Source organism: Lagopus leucura, unplaced genomic scaffold (genome assembly GCF_019238085.1).
Source record: "Lagopus leucura isolate 7727_CA_CO unplaced genomic scaffold, USGS_WTPT01 Super-Scaffold_100001, whole genome shotgun sequence".
Taxonomy (NCBI): domain Eukaryota; kingdom Metazoa; phylum Chordata; class Aves; order Galliformes; family Phasianidae; genus Lagopus; species Lagopus leucura.
The window spans coordinates 43,384,890-43,400,606 of NW_024962262.1; the positions used below are offsets into that span (position 1 = coordinate 43,384,890).

A 15,717-nucleotide genomic window follows, 5' to 3' on the forward strand; every position below is an offset into this window, starting at 1 on the left:
CGTGCTTGGTATTTTTGGCCAAAGGTGGCTACCAGGCTACTTTCTCACTATCCCATGCGTGCTTGGGCTATAAGTATCTCTTGGTGGCATTATAGGTGAGGAACTAAATAGCTTCTGTAGCAGTAAACTTCCACTTGAGGACTTGCCACATTTTAGTTACCAAAGATTGGACTTGAAAGCTTGACTCAGTAAAAACTGTCAGGGCTTCAACATTCACATATTTCGGGAAAAGCTGTCACCCCCTCACTAACTAGGACACCTGCATCCCATCTGACTGCAGGGAAGCTGGCCTTGGGTTTACACATCTGCACAGACGGGGTATCCAGAACATTGATATTCACAGGGAAAGCCAGGCAGGAGGAGCTGCCACCTGCTCAGTGCTTGCTCTTTTTCCTATGCGCCTCCTGATGACACAAAATAAATGCAGGCTTGCAGCCTGTCTTTGTACAGAGTCACTGTGGCGTGAGAGCTTTATTTCCACAATAGCAACTTTGTTTTGCAAATTCAGCTTTGCTGAAAGTAGATCCGGCTTCCCTGAGAAACGGGAATTGTATCTAGTTGCATCACAGCTGATTTCGGTGCCATCTGCTTCTTTGTTTTTACAGTATAGCGCTCTCTTCTTTAATACAAATCTTCACCACCTTGATAGCCTCCCTCAATTTCTGTTGTCCTATTTCTTACTGGATTCCAAGGTCATCAGAATTTTGCAATATGGAAATCACCTCGTCTGTCAAGATGGAGTTAGGCTCCATTCTGTCATGATCTATTGTGTCAAAGGAAACGGATGTGGGATATAAATATTCAGTAAAAAAATCTGCACTCACGCCTGTAGCAGTTGTCAAGAGCAGGCAATTCAGTTCCCAAACATCATTCTGCCAATTTCAGATTCCATTTTTAAACACATTCTGCTGTTTATTTTTAATAAAAAACAAATGGCTATGAGCCATTTCCAGAAAGTCTTGGGAGATACGTGGCTTACTTCTTCACGCTGCATACACGGTTTGGGCTGGAAGATTTTCCCCAGAGAATAGGAGAAGAGCAACAAGCCTTAGCTTGCTGTCATGTGCCTTTGCATAAAGAGCTGGGAGCTGATGACAAGTGACCACTCCGACATCCACGTCTTGTATTCAAAAGGAAATGAACCTAAAAAGCATGCAGGTGCCCCATCTGTGGTGCCAGCCTGTTCCCGTTGTACCTACAGAGAGAGAGACACTTAGCCACGAGTGCTGACAAAACATACTGCCTCCGTGTGGGCTGTGAGGTGTGACGGATCACTGCTAAATGCCACCTGATGTTACAGCAGATCAGGGAGACAACTACCAGCCCTTCTGAAAACACTGCACGTTTTGGTTAATGTTTTTTGGTTGATGTTTTAGCACTGCTGAGGTTTGTATGTAGATTCTATCTGAAAGTGAGAGCAGAAGCTTTTGTTTTGGAGGTCTTGCGGTTTTCCCCACACTGTAAGCCAGAGATCCTCAGGTGGCAAACGATGATAACTGCTGTATCAAACACATATAAAACATGGAGTGGACACATTCTCTTCTCAAAAAAAACCCAAACCAAACCAAACAGCCAAAAAACAGACAAAATCAGTGATGGACCTCCTTTAAAGGAGAGGAATTAAACTCTTGCGTCTGAGTTGCTTTTAAAAATATCCTCGTGCCAAAAGACTTAGAAAAGAAAGCCAATTACTGCTGTCACCCAGCTCTCAGTTATTTAATTTCTTAATTAACTTTGTGTTTAACTTTGTGCTATTATGATTTTTTTCGTATGTGCACTGTTCTATGATGTGCTATTGTTCAAACAAAAACCACAGAGGACTTTCAAAAACCAGAAGAAGGGAAGTATCACAGAACTTCACGCTTGAAAAAGAAATGTAAATTTGTGCTTTCTCTGGAGAAACATTTCCCATCAGAATCGTGCTCAGCAGGCAGGAAGGAGCATTCAGTATAAATTACAGCATTTAAATTATGTCACTTTTCAAAATATCTTTTGCCATTACTATAAAGTCAGAGCTGTCTGACAGATTCCCAGCATGCTGAGCAGCTTTAACAACAACAGAGATTTTCATTTCCAGAAGTGTAACAGTGCAATAAACTTTTTCTACTTACTGGCATTAGTGCATGCTTGAGAGCATGCCTGCATCTGGGCCTCCTCACCTCTGCACCAGCGATGGAGATGCAGTGGAAGCCTTTGCTGGGTGAGGGAGAGCAGAGCTCAAGATGGGTCTCCTGTGGTGAGGACACCACCACGCTCATTCCTCCTAACCTGTACACAGCAACACCAAACCTGTCTGCCACTTCATCTACTACTTCATCTCAGTCCTGGCAGGCTGTCCTTTCTCCCAGCTTTCTGGGAGAAAGCTTTCTGTAATGCAAGTGTGAAAAGATATAATTGTTCAAATTATGTTTGTTAATTATGGAAACTTTGAGCCAAATATTCATGGGGATGGCTGAAATTATTTTTACAGTATTTTCTTGACTGAAGGTACGGTAAGAAGCTCCATGTGTCAAATGTTTCTTTTTTTTCCCCTGAATTTTACCATTAGAAAACATTTTTAAGATATGTTTTTAAGAGATCAGTATGAAACTACGAGATTGACAGGATAAAGCTAGGTCTGTGCAGAGCTCGGCTCCACCAAGCATGCACTAAGTCATCACTCAGTCCCCATGACAGGAAAGGGCTTCACACAGCCCTCTGTCTGAACACGAGGACCAGTGGACAGCCAGCACCTGGTTTTGGTGGTTCAAGTTCAACTGGCACTATGCTGAGGATCTTTAAAGCAGAAATCAGCCTGCAACATGGCTGAAGAGATACTGATGGGTACTGCCTTTTGTGGATGACCTATCAAAGGATTTAAGACGTTGAACAGAAAAAGATGATATGTTTCTCACCCATAGATTTATTCTCATTTACTCTTAAAATATCCTTACACCCAACTTGTTTGCTGATAGTACTCAGGTGACAACGTCACAGATTTCCCTACTAACATCCCAAATCATTTTTCCCTGAATAAAATCAATACATCAAAGCTGGTAGTAATACAACCTTAAAGTTTGGACTGTAACTTTTATTCCTCCTTATGTCTGGACATCTGAGATTCTTTCATTCAATGTGGTGATGGCATGTGGCAGCTCTTCACAGTGACTCTCATTCTTACTGCTATAAATAAACATTACCAAAAGACCTTGTTATTTCATTGCTACTGAAATTTGCATCCAAGATACAGTAGCCCAAAACCTTTGGCAAAAGACCAACAATTTATTCAGAAGCACTAGACTAAGATCCAACGGTCAGGAGATTTTAAAAGGAAAAAAAGGTACTACAGGGTTTACTTTCTGGACAGGACCTCTTACCTCAGCTGCTATTCTATGATTCTATGAAATATTTATATTAAAATGCCGGCAAAATAAATAACAAAGTGGTTTTGGAAGGGGCAGAACTAAACACAGCTACACAAATACTGTGAATCATAGAATCACTGAGGTTGGAAAAGACCTTAAAGATCACAGAGTCCAACCACAAGCTAACCATCCTACCCTAACTCTAACAAGCCTCCGCTAAATCATGTCCCTGAGCACCACATCCAAACGGCTTTTAAACACATCCAGGGATGGTGACTCAACCACCTCCCTGGGGAGCCAATTCCAGTGCTTCACAACCCTTTCTGCAAAGAAGTGTTTCCAGACAGAAAGCTGTATTTCACTGGCCAAACAAAGCTTCACCTAGCGCTGTTTTAGCAAGACAAGAGTAGGTTTCACACAGAAGTGCCTTTCTGAGCATTGTAGAGGACAGCAGAACACAGACGGGCTGAGTGGGTGACCCAGCACGACAGCTGACATGGGACATCTGCCTGCTGGCTTGAAGAAGGGTACCGAATTGACAAAGGGAACGCGACTTTTCCGAATTAAACACAATCTTTGCAGGCGTCACTGTAAACGAGAGATTCGCCCCTTAATACAATTTAGATCTGTAATTTAATATAACACGGCAAGATGCGGACCGGAGAAACCCCGCACGCCGTCCCGCAGGTGACCGCCCCACTGGCGCCTCAGTAGCCTCCCGCCTCCTCAGCGGCCCCTCCACGGGCCGAGCGGCGCCGCTCCGCCTCACGGCGGCACCACGTGACCGGCGCCGCGCGCCGCCCGCCCGTCACGGCGAGGGAAGGCGGGAGGCCGCGAGGGGCGGGGCCACGAGCGGAGCCGGCGCTTCCGGTTGGGTGGCTGGCGGGCCGGGGGGGGCGGTGAGGAGGCCGCCATTCGGCCGCGCGCCTCCTCCCGGCGCCCCCCCATGTCCCCCCGCCCCATCCTCCTCCTGCTATTCCTCCTCCCCGCCCCTCGCACGGCCTGAGCCCGCCAGCGCCGCCGGCCCGGCCCGGCCCGCCGCCTCCTTCCCTGGGCTGTGCCCGGCCGCTGGAGGTGCTTCGGCGGTGAGTGCGGTCGGAGGGGCGGCCCTCCCCGGCGCCGAGCGGGCTCCTCTGCTCCCGGGCGGCGGGCCGGGGCCTTCCCCTCCGCCGGGGCCGCCTCGGGGCCGCCGGGCGGGGGGCCGCGGGGTTCGGGTGGGGGCGAGGCAGGGGGGCGGCGATGCGCCGGGCCACCGACGCTGCTGCTGCTGCCGCCGCCGCCGCCCGGAGACCTCGGGGCGGGAGCGGAGCGTCGGGAAATGCCGCCGGGGAGGTCGGAACCGGCCTCGTGCCGAGCCGGGCCCCGCGGCGAGGGAGGTACGGAGCTGGGAGCCGTTACTGCAGGGAACGGGAGGAGCTGGGGCGCGGGCCGTGCTGAGCCGTTCGTGTCGGGGAGGTGGAGATCCGGACTTCATTCTTCTCTTCCCTGAGCCGTCCTCACGTCGCATTTTGTTTCGGTGTAATGCAGGTGGAGTTCTTAGCCCGAGGTCATCGCGGGAAGGGTATGGTACGGCGTGGTTGTGTGCGCTGGTTGATCCCGTGGTGCTTTATCGGCTCAGCTCTGCAGAAGTACGTTATTTTGAGGTCAGTTTTGGAAACTAGTAGTGCTTTATTGCCTAATACAGAGGCAATCTGCCCTGTCAGAATTATGTGAAATGGTAATTTCTTATCTTAGTCTTGATGTAGGTATGTCATAGAAACATAAAATGACCTGGGTTGAAAAGGACCACAGTGATCATCTAGTTTCAACGCCCTGCTATGTGCACAGTTGCCAGCCACCAGACCAGGCTGTCCAGAGCCACATTCAGCCTGGCCTTGAATGCCTCCAGGGGTGGCGCATCCACAGTGTGGATGTCAGATACTTTGTACTTCGGGTTGCCCTTAGGTCTTGTATTAGGATCTCATGTTGCTCTGTAGACTATCCTTCTAGCAAAGACAGAAGGCCCATGAGGTAGGTAAAGTGCTACATCCTTCATGTTCTCCAAGCCATCTGCATTAAGCACTGATGTCACTGTTCAGTTTTCCTCTGAGTTGAACCTGGGACTGCATTGTGCAACAGCTCCCTTGCTGGACCAGGTGCCTGCTCTCCTAGCACATATCTTAGTGTTGGTGGCTAGTGAGGTCAGGGTGTTGGAGCCTCCATTCTTAGTGCAGTTCTAAAGGCTGGACCCAGCAATCACTGCTCATGGAGCACTGCACAAAGGGGGTGGCTGGTGGCGGGCAGCTTGGTACAGTCAGGTTCCTGTGGGCTATGTGGTTTAGCAAGAGCATGGTGTTGCCTCTTGTTCTCCATGTGTTGCGCCGACTCTCACATCTCCTCTGTGTATTGCTGGGAAGCACCTGCTCTGCTTCACCACTGTGGGAGCTGAGCTTCTGTTTCTTTTTGGCCATCACACAGGTTCAGGTGTGTGAACACCAAGCATGGTGTTGCCACAAGACAGCTACCACCTAGTTCTTGGCACTGCAGGAATGTGTCACTTTCCCCTTTGGTTAAACACAGTGGCAGTCTGGTCTGTTCCTGCTGGTGGAAGCGATGGTGCAGCTGTATCCAGTTGTCTGGTGCTGGGTATTAACTTTACAGTCAACCATCTTCGTTGACAGATGATGTGGCTGAAGTGTTTGCCTGAGCTTTGCTGATGAAAGTGAAGAGCCATCTTTCTTATGCGGTGACAGGGTTTGTCACTGCAAAGCAAAGCTGTAACAAGTGGTAGCTTGGGAAAGTGGGAGGATTATCTGAGGAAGACATTTATAGGAGAGTAGGCTTACTTCGTCCTTTGCTTGGTGAACTGATAGAATGGTGTTGTGCACTTGTGTGAGAGGTTGCTGGAAACCATTTCTTCATGCTAGTATGTTGTTCATTTTTCAAGATTGTGTGGATGACAGCACTATTTTTAAGTCCCACTGGATACGGAGAAAACAATGTGGATATAGGGAATCATATAAAATATGACTTTCTTTTGAGGGCCTTTGAAGCTGCACTCCTGATGTGCTTTGTACATCCTCATTCTCTGCTTGTCTCTCATTAGGATCAATTCTTTATCAAGAGGAAGAGAAGGATATCTCTTTCTGTCACTAAGAACCAGGTTGGACTGGTTTTGAAGGATGATACAACAGTTTGCTTGTTGCCATATTCTGAAATTCTACATGTCCTGTTAGAAACAACCTGTAATTTTCTATGTTCACAGGCAGTGTAGATCTTTAGCTTTGAGCCTTTCCTTGCTTCACTGGCACTGCCTCATGACAATCACAGCTTATCTTCTGTACAGATGCATTAAGTTTTGCAACAGAGTACAAAATGTTTATTAAACAGTTGTGTAGCTATGGAATTGAAATGGGATTGAGAAGTGGAGACATTTTGTTAGTTGCCAGTGTCATTGTGTTTGCCTACTGCTGGGCCAATGTTTGCTGGTACGCAGGGTCTCCTGCAGATTTCTTTTATGCCACTGGGAGGTTTGTGAGAGGTGTTGGGATGAATGGTTAATCCTGTACTGGGATCCTGACAAACAGTGAGATGCTGAATCTTGGAACTGAGTCTGAAGTGGCCATAAGTCCTGCTGGGGAAGAATCTGGAGATCTGTTTGCTTTCTGCATTAGTTTGGACTGTTCCTGTTGCTCAGCTTAACACAAGCTGAGTCCCTTCATCAGATTTTCACTTGAGTCCTGGGTGTTGATCTGTATCCCTACAGGCCAGGAAAAACCTGCGGTCGAGTTAAGAGCTGAGCTGGTGCCAGCGCTGTTGCCATGCTTGATAACTGGGTATGGTGAGTTTGTAGACAGGAGAACTTTGCTGTTCAGATTCACTGGAAATCTTAATGTCTCAGGAAAAATTTGAAGAAGCCTTGGCTGCCCTTAGCTGAAGTACTACTGCAAACTCCAGAATCGTAGTAGAGGCATCTTTTGTTGTCAGTACTTGGTCTTGAAGCAGAACGTGTGGACAGGGCAAGTGTAAATGCAGGGCTTCAACCTTCTGCTTCACTTGTAATGTGTTCTTACATAGTTAATTGGTTCTGTTTGGTTATATCTGCATTTGTGGTTTGTTTTGTCCTGCAAAATGAGGAAAGCAGGAGGCGATGCAGCAATAGCAATTAAGTAATCCAGAGCACTGTGTAGTTGCAAAGTGGCACGAAGCCTCAGCTGCAGTCACTGTGGCATGGTGTGTCCTGCAGCTGTGGGTTGGGACCTGACAGAGCATTTAGAAAAACTGCACAGCAGTTATTTGTACTTGTGCAGACAGCAGCTCTTCTTTAATCTTAGGGATCTTCAGCAGGTCTGAAAGAAACTCCCACATCCATGTCATGTCTGTTGTTTTTTGTGGGATCTTGTTTGTCATGCATGCTGCTTGATCTTCATCCTGAGATTCACACTTCTTCAGAAGGGACTTCCAGATGATCAGAGCAATGTTTGAGCTTACTATTTGGTCAAATGCACATGGGGCATTTTGCTGGGTCTTTACCCTTTTTATGGGCCGGAGTTGGAGCAGTGTAGAGGTAGGTTCCTTTGAGTTTTGCTTTGAAGCATTTATGAAGAAGCAGCATGGTCCACCTTGTTTAGCGTTGTCTCAAAGATGCTGCTGAGCAAATGTTGTGCTACATCACAGTTCATGCAGGTCCCAAGCCATGGAAACTTGGTTATTGACCACATGGTTGCTAGCCTGGCTGGCTTGGGGCTGTTGGGAAAACAGTGACTTGCTGTTCTTCAAACTGCACCCAACTATGCAAGGCAGCATCTAAGGCACATTCCAGTCTAAAATATGGTCTGCTTGAAGGCAAAGAGAAATACAAATCATGCAGTTATCCATGTGACAAAGCTGAGTATAGCTGACTGGAGGCTGCAGCACCTCTCCTACAAAGAAAGGCTAAGAAAGCTGGAGTTATTTAGCCTGGAGAAGAGACATCGTTGTTGCCTTCCATGCTTAAAAGGCAGCCTGCAGGAACACTGGAGAGGGTCTTTTTATCAGGGTGCATAGCAGTGGGGTAAGACATGAGAGTTTTAAACTAAAGGAGGGTTGATTTGTTGTGTCAATCATGTCCTGCTCAGGGACATGATTTAGTGGAGGGTTGTTAGAGTTAGGGTAGTATGGTTAGGTTGTGGCTGGACTCAGTGATCTTTAAGGTCTTTTCCAACCCGAGTGGTTCTGTGATACTATCATTTAGATTAGATGCAAGGAGGAAATTCCTTACCATGAGTGTGGTAAGGCACTGGCACAGGCTGTCCGGAGAATCTGTGGGTGCTCCTTCCTGGAGATGTTGAAGACCAGGTTGGATGGCAGCCTGGAACCAGGTGGTCTCTAAGGTCCCTTCCAACCCAAATCATTCTGTGACTTTAAGATAGAGGAGGGCAATAATCGGATATGTGGAAGCAGTGGCATTTTGAGCTCAAAAGGAGAAGTGAGTAAGGATGTTAACAAGAAAGTCTTACAGACTGGCTGTTCAGATGCATGCTCAGTGAACCTGCTTAATTTAAATGGCAGTACAAGTTAGTAGTAGCTCAGCACCATGCACATTTGTTACTGGTCTCAGAATAGCTACTTTAAAGCTAGAGTTACTGTTCTGTATAGTCATTGCCTAAGATGTGGCAGTACTGAGGATCTCTTGCTCAGTAGTACACCTAAATTAAGTAGAGATGTCAGCAGAAGAGGCACTTCTGTAGTGACTGCCAGCTACGGTGCGCTGAAGTAATAAAAATCAATCATGGTGAGTGCAAGAGAAAGTAACCCAAACTCTTTAATGTTACTCATATATTAAAGCCCTGAATGTCAACCCTTTAATATCTGGAGATGAGAATGAGGAAGTGCCTGTAAGTTTTCCACTTCTAGAATCACTTCCTGGTCAGATAAACTTAGCAGCAACTGGGACAGCTTGTGGAAGGGAGGCAGGGACTTCTTCTCATGTTGTATTTGAAAGAAAATGGAAATGTTCATTGTGAAGTAAGAGGTCCAAATAAAGGCAGAGGATGGAGTCTGGGTGAAGTAGAGTTAAGAGATGAAAGTAACCGACAGCTCCTGAAATTGCAATATGCAGGTTCTGTGTGAAGGAGAGGAAAATCACAAAAAAGGTAGAAGAGATTGCGTGGAAAACTGTATTGTATACTGTGATATTTTTCAGTTGGAAAATACTTCTTTTTTTCCTTTTTTTTTTTTTTTTTTTTTTTGTTCTCCATGGAGGGGGGGGAGGGAATGGAGAATTCAGATTTATTGACAATTTGTATTCTCTTACAGGTCTGAAAATGTGATTAGTGCAGTGTGTTGTTATTGTCCTGATTATGTTTTGCTGAGATTGGGTTAAAACACATTTGTTTCCTATAGCGCCATGTGATCAGTCTGTTGGTTTTGACTTTCAAAATTTCCTTCTCACCCATTGCTGCAAATCTCTCAGCCAAAAAAAGGAAGAGAACCTGAATTCCTGAGGAATTCTGGATCTGTTGGAGCATTAGGACAAGGCTTGCTATGGGTTTTTCCACTTGGCGAGTTGTTTGCTATTGCACAGATACAGACCGTTGTGTGGTTCCTCGGAGTGCTGGAACATTGAACTGGAAGGAGTTCTTGTATAATTTACAATAATTGTAGAGCCATGCAGTTACTTCTTGTGTAGATGCACATTGTTCTCATACCTCATCCATGTAAAGCATGATTCATCTTCAGGCTCTGTCTGTGTACTCACCGTGCTTCTTGACTGGAACACGTGCTTGTTTTGAAAAGCTCCCTGTTCCTGTACTTAATGTAAAGCACGTAGATCCAGCATGTGCAAAGTCATCGTTCCATGAACCACCATACCAGTGAACCTTTGTTTCCTATGAATGTGTGCCCTCTGACCTTCAGCCAGCTCCTTGCTGGGTTTTTTTGCTGTGCCCATGCCATCCTTCAGCAGTACTGCTAGCCTGCTTTCCTTCTGTCCCTCATTATAACCAGAGTCAGACACGGCTTGTTCTGCAGGCTTTAAGACTGGTTGTATACTGGCCGTGTTCTAATTATAAGCTGAACAGAACCAGTAACAGTTAAGTGAAATCTTCAGCCTTTACCTCAGTGGTTACATTTCCTTAGCCTTCTGCTACTCGGTTTCTGTTTTCCACAAAACTTGTAGAAATGTAACCTGCTTTTATCTTGCTTTGCCCAATTTGATTGGTATTCACTGAAGGGCAATGTTTTTGTGTAAGTCTCATTTCCATAAGAAACCAGAGCTTAAAAATAATGCTGTAGGAGTAAATTGAGAAAACTTGCATTGGGAACATATTTTTTGACTAGTTATTAATCTATAAATACACTCAAGCAGGAAAAATAATGTTAAATTGACACACAAACTTTGGATACATCTGGATGTATGTCTTACAAATTAGGTTGATGTGGTAGCGTGGAAAAAAAAAATCAAGTGTGCAATTCACATAAGTACTGAGAAATGTCCAAATATTCCTTTTCAGCAGTGGTAACATCCATGTCTAGGTGGAAGTGGCTTAGACATCATTCAGACTTCATTTTCTATTTATTGTGGTAGGTAATTGGGGTAGCTTCTGATGGAGATGATGGAATACAGCAAAATTATTATAAATGCTTTGCATTCTTGATGCAGCATTTCTGTGTTTTTGTTGGTTTTTATGAGGTCTTACAGAAACAGTAATTCTGAGACGTTGCCATCCTGCACCGAAACAAACAAAACATCTTGTATATGAGGACTGGCACACAGATTGGATAAAAGTCACTGCTGTTTGGTTTTTGAGATAGCACTGTTGATGTTATTAGGGCAACAAGATGAAACAATGGAAAAATTGTTCTTACAATAGATAAAGTTTTTATGAGCAGTGGCTTTTATTTTTTCATGTAATTAGTGAAAGGAAAATAGTGTTTAATGGAAGAAGGCAGAGCGTAGGATTTAGGCTTCTGTTATCTTACTGAATTTTTTTTTGTTTGTTTTATCAAAAACATTTAATTTGTTCCAGAATTTTATGATGGAGAATGCAGTTTTGAAATGGCTTGTTTTTACTGGCACTGTTTCAAAGTACTTTCTGATTTCAGTTTACATGCATAACATAAACGAAAACACTCCACGTCTTGGAAGAAAGGACAACTGAGAAAGCAAGTCATGTTTCTCAAATGGAATGTGAACTTAACTCTTCATTGCCTGGATTCTTTTCTTAGAATTTACTTATGTATTTTTTACATTGTTAGAAAGGCCTGCTGTTAGATAAAGCTTTGTTTTTTCAAGTTCTACTGATGCAAGCTGACTTGGAAAAACCAGAGTGGCCTATATTTGCATTTGTTTATGAAGTAGTTAGTACCCGTGCAAAACTTATGCTTCTGAAAATGATGGGAGGGAGGGGGGGGAACATACAGTTATTTGACAAAACTAAAATGAACACTGAGAGCTAACTGTACAGATTTTTCCCCCCCCCCCCCTTTGTTTCAGGAACTCTGAAGCTTGCTCTTTGTAAGGTGAAGTGCTGTGAAGACTATTAACGTAGAAAAATGGACATGTTGCAGATACTGCGTAAAACCACAGAACGCTTGGAGTGTGATCACTGCAGCTTCAGAGGAACGGACTATGAAAACATACAGATTCACATGGGCACCATACACCCAGAGTATTGTGATGAAATGGATGCTGCTGGTTTGGGGAAACTTATCTTTTATCAAAAAAGTGCAAAACTGTTCCACTGCCACAAATGTTTCTTTACCAGCAAGATGTATTGCAACGTGTATTATCACATCACGGCACAACATGCAGCACCAGAGAAATGGAATGAGGAGCGGAAAGGACAGGTAGAAGGAGGTTCAGATTCCTCCAAAAAGAATGGTGCTGTGGAGCCCCAGAAGTCTACCCCTTCCCCTGAGTCTCTCAAACCTGCTCTTTCTCCTGAAGTCCCCAAATCTGAATCCAAGCTTCAGAAATCGTCAGTGTCCCCAGAGTCCCAGAAGTCAGCTCAGACTTCTTCCTCTGAGCCGGAGAAGCCAGCCCAGATCATGTCCCCAGATTCAGAAAAGTCAGTTCAGGCTGTGTCTCCAGATCTGGAGAAATTAGTCTCAGCTGTGTCCTCAGACTCAGAAAGGTCATCCCCTGATGCGTCCCCCGACCCACAGAAACAATCCCCTGATGCATCCCCTGACCCACAGAAGCCAGCCCCTGCAGGGTCCCCAGACCCACAGAAACCGGCCGTGGCTGTGTCTCCAGAGCCCCGTCGCCATTCCCCAGCAATGTCTCCAGAGCCCCGTCGTCATTCCCCTGCTGTATCACCTGAGCCCCGTCGCCATTCTCCAGCCGTGTCTCCAGAGCCCCGTAGATACTCCCCGGGTGTGTCACCAGAGCCAAAGAAACCTACTCCAGCTGTATCCCCTGAACCACGAAGGTATTCCCCGGCTGTGTCTCCGGAGCCTCGGAGGCACGCTTCTCAAATGCGTAGGCCTGCTTCTGCTTCTTCTCCTGAAACCCGGAGGCCCGCTCCTGCAGTTTCACCAGAGTCGTGGAGACCTGGTCCCACCGTTTCCCCTGAACCCTGGAGATCTGCGCCTCATGAAATGCAGAAGTCTTCCACGGTTTCTCCCTGGGCTCCAAAGGCTTCCATAGAGTCTCGAAGGTCTGCCCCCGAGTCCCGAAGGTCTGGCCCTGTTGCATCACCAGAGTCTAGGAGGCTCGTATCTGACTCGTGGAAATCGACGTCTTTTTCTGAATCCCAGAAGTCCACTCTTGTTTCTACTGAGCCATGGAAACCCATCTCATCTGTTTACCCAGAAGGCTGGAAACCTGTTCTGTCCCCTGATACGTGGAAGCATTCTTCCCCTGTTTCTGCTGAGCTTCGGAAATCCAGTCACGCTGTTTCCTCTGACTCTTGGAAGCCTTCTTTCTTTCCCGAGGTCCGTAAACCTGCTTCCTCGGTGTCTCCTGAATCTTGGAAACTCTCTGAGTCCCGGAAATCTATGTTCTTTTCTGAAACTCAGAAGTCCACTTCTGCTGCTTCCTTCGAGGTTCAGAAACGATCCCATTTCCCTGAGCCTCGTAAAAGAGCTCTGTTCCCAGAGTCACGTAAATCTAATCCTGCTGTTTCTCCCGATGTCCAGAAACGCGCTGTCTTTTCTGAGACCCAAAATAAGGTGTCTGCTTCTCTTGCTTCTACTGAAGGCCAAAAACATGCCTTATGTTCGGAAGTGCAGAAGTCAGCTCTTGTTTCTCCTGAGGTCCAGAAGCATGCCCTATTTTCTGAAGCCCAAAAACTTGCTCCCATTTCCCCTGAAGTTCAGGACCATGCTTCCTTTTTGGAGTCTCAGAAATCAACTTCTCCTGAAATTCAGAAGCACAGCCTCTTCAATGAGGCCCATAAACAGGCTCATTCTGTCTCTCCAGACACACAGAAACAAGCTCTTTTTCCTGACTCCCAGAAATCTGCTGTATCCCCTGATATTCAAAAGCAAGCTGTATTTTCTGAGATGCAGAAACCTGCTGCTTCTATGTCCTCTGATGTCCAGAGACATAGTGAAACTACTGTACCTTCTGAAATCCCAAGAAACATCCTGTTCTCCGAGTCCCACAAATGTGTTCCTGGTTTTTCCTCTGAGCCCCAGACACCCAGTGAGTCTGGTGAGAGTGACTTTCTTTCTCACAGTTTAGATGATCAGAAACCACTGGATGACTTATTCTCACCAGATGAACAATCCATATTAGCCAAAGAATCACCCGAAGACATGTTATACTCATGCCCCAAAAAGAAGCCCAGGAAGGAAAACCAGGACAATTCAGATTCTGAACTGAATAGCAGTGAGTGTGGAAAAGCAGAGATGGACTCGATGGAGATGAAGGAGCGAGAATCCAACAGTGACCAAGAGCAGTATGATATGGAATCTTCTGATTACAGCATAGAGAGCAAAATAGGTGCAACTACTCCCAGTCAGCCGCAGTGCGTTCTTCAATTTACCGAAGAGAAAGAGGCTTTCATTTCTGAGGAAGAAATAGCAAAGTATATGAAGCGTGGCAAGGGGAAATATTACTGCAAAATTTGTTGCTGTCGTGCGATGAAAAAAGGTGCCGTCTTGCATCATTTAGTCAACAAGCATAACGTGCAGAGCCCGTACAAATGTAAGATATGTGGCAAGGCTTTTCTCTTGGAGTCCCTTCTTAAAAACCATGTTGCTGCTCATGGTCAAAGTTTATTGAAGTGTCCGCGTTGTAATTTTGAATCAAATTTTCCCCGAGGCTTTAAGAAACACTTAACCCATTGCCAAAGCCGTCATAATGATGATACACCTAAAAAACACTTGGACAGCCTTGAACCACTTGAAGAACAAATTTAACTCGTATTTTTCCTTGTGTTAGAAAAGCTGAATTTACAACAGTGTTCAGAAGTGTTGCTGTATGTTATCCGAGTAGTTTAGCTGATCTGACAAGTCAGAAGATGCATGGTTTGTTGTACTATGTTTAACTTGTCTTATAGATGTTTTACTGAAATTATTTACTTTTCAAAGTCATTTTAAATACATGTCCATGTCTTTTTATTACCCATCAGTAGAGTCATATTTTTTTGGATGTACTATGTTTTTGAAACCAAAATGGATGCAAACTAGTTTTGTAAAGATTTGTAAAACATACAGGCAATTAAGGACTGGAGTGGCAAGCAACCCATGTATTTCTGTGAAGAATGAGCTTGGTTTTTTGCATTTGTTAGATGTCTTATTTTTAAAAATGTTTTTATCAAATTTTTAAGATGAAATTTCTTACCAAATTAAAAGTGAATGAGCCAGGCACGAGAAACTACCAACCCTTCTGGAATAACTTGGCCCTGAGGTTGTAATTGAGTGTATAGTCATTTGTTGGAAATTTCTTGCACTCAATTCTCTGTCTTTCTTGTCTCAGTTTTAGAAGCATTGAGGTACTTATTTTGTGATTATGTATTTTGGCCATGTGTTAAGCATGAACTAATATACATTAAATTGATGGATTAAGTCAGATTACGTATAGCTCAACATTTTCTCTTGATAATTCAGATGTTTGTAATGTCAGGAAAAAATACATTTCTTGTATCTGGTGAAATGTTATGCTTTAATCTTTTAACAATAAAAGAAAGCACCCCAACCTGGCATTGGCCATTTCTCTTTTCCTCCAAATCAAGAGCAGAACTTTTCATGTTCAACGTATTGTCTTTGGCAACAAAAGATGCAAAATCACCCTAGAGTTCGGCTCTGCGTACTTCACGTAAGCACTCCGTAATCCAGCAGGAGCATGGGTTATAAATGCAGGTAGTACAAAGGTTTCATTTTCCCTAGGCTGAATCGTGGGTGGGCTGAAGCAGTTGTACATGTCAGTGTGGAATTGGAAGGTGGTAGTATTAAAAGAAAAAAA

General features: G+C 45.0%; 1 protein-coding gene across 5 annotated transcripts; it reads left to right on the forward strand.

Annotated features, from left to right (window-relative positions):
* Positions 1–4,351: 4,351 nt before the first annotated feature.
* CHAMP1 (chromosome alignment maintaining phosphoprotein 1) lies at positions 4,352–15,450 on the forward strand. 5 transcript variants are annotated; one of them, XM_042867817.1, is made up of 3 exons: positions 4,352–4,429; positions 4,872–4,987; positions 11,800–15,450. In XM_042867817.1, exon 3 carries the CDS (start codon positions 11,859–11,861, stop codon positions 14,670–14,672), a length of 2,814 nt encoding a protein of 937 aa, XP_042723751.1. In that variant the 5' UTR covers positions 4,352–4,429; positions 4,872–4,987; positions 11,800–11,858; the 3' UTR covers positions 14,673–15,450. The 5 variants fall into 5 exon arrangements, with proteins under 5 accessions (XP_042723751.1, XP_042723753.1, XP_042723756.1 ...); XM_042867819.1 differs by having other exon boundaries at positions 4,872–4,972; XM_042867818.1 differs by lacking the exon at positions 4,352–4,429 and adding an exon at positions 4,634–4,720.
* The last annotated feature ends 267 nt before the right edge of the window (positions 15,451–15,717 follow it).

What these genes read in the sequence shown, in the direction of transcription:
- CHAMP1 (XM_042867817.1), top strand. Translation starts at nt 11,859, where the DNA reads ATGGACATGTTGCAGATACTGCGTAAAACCACAGAACGCTTGGAGTGT.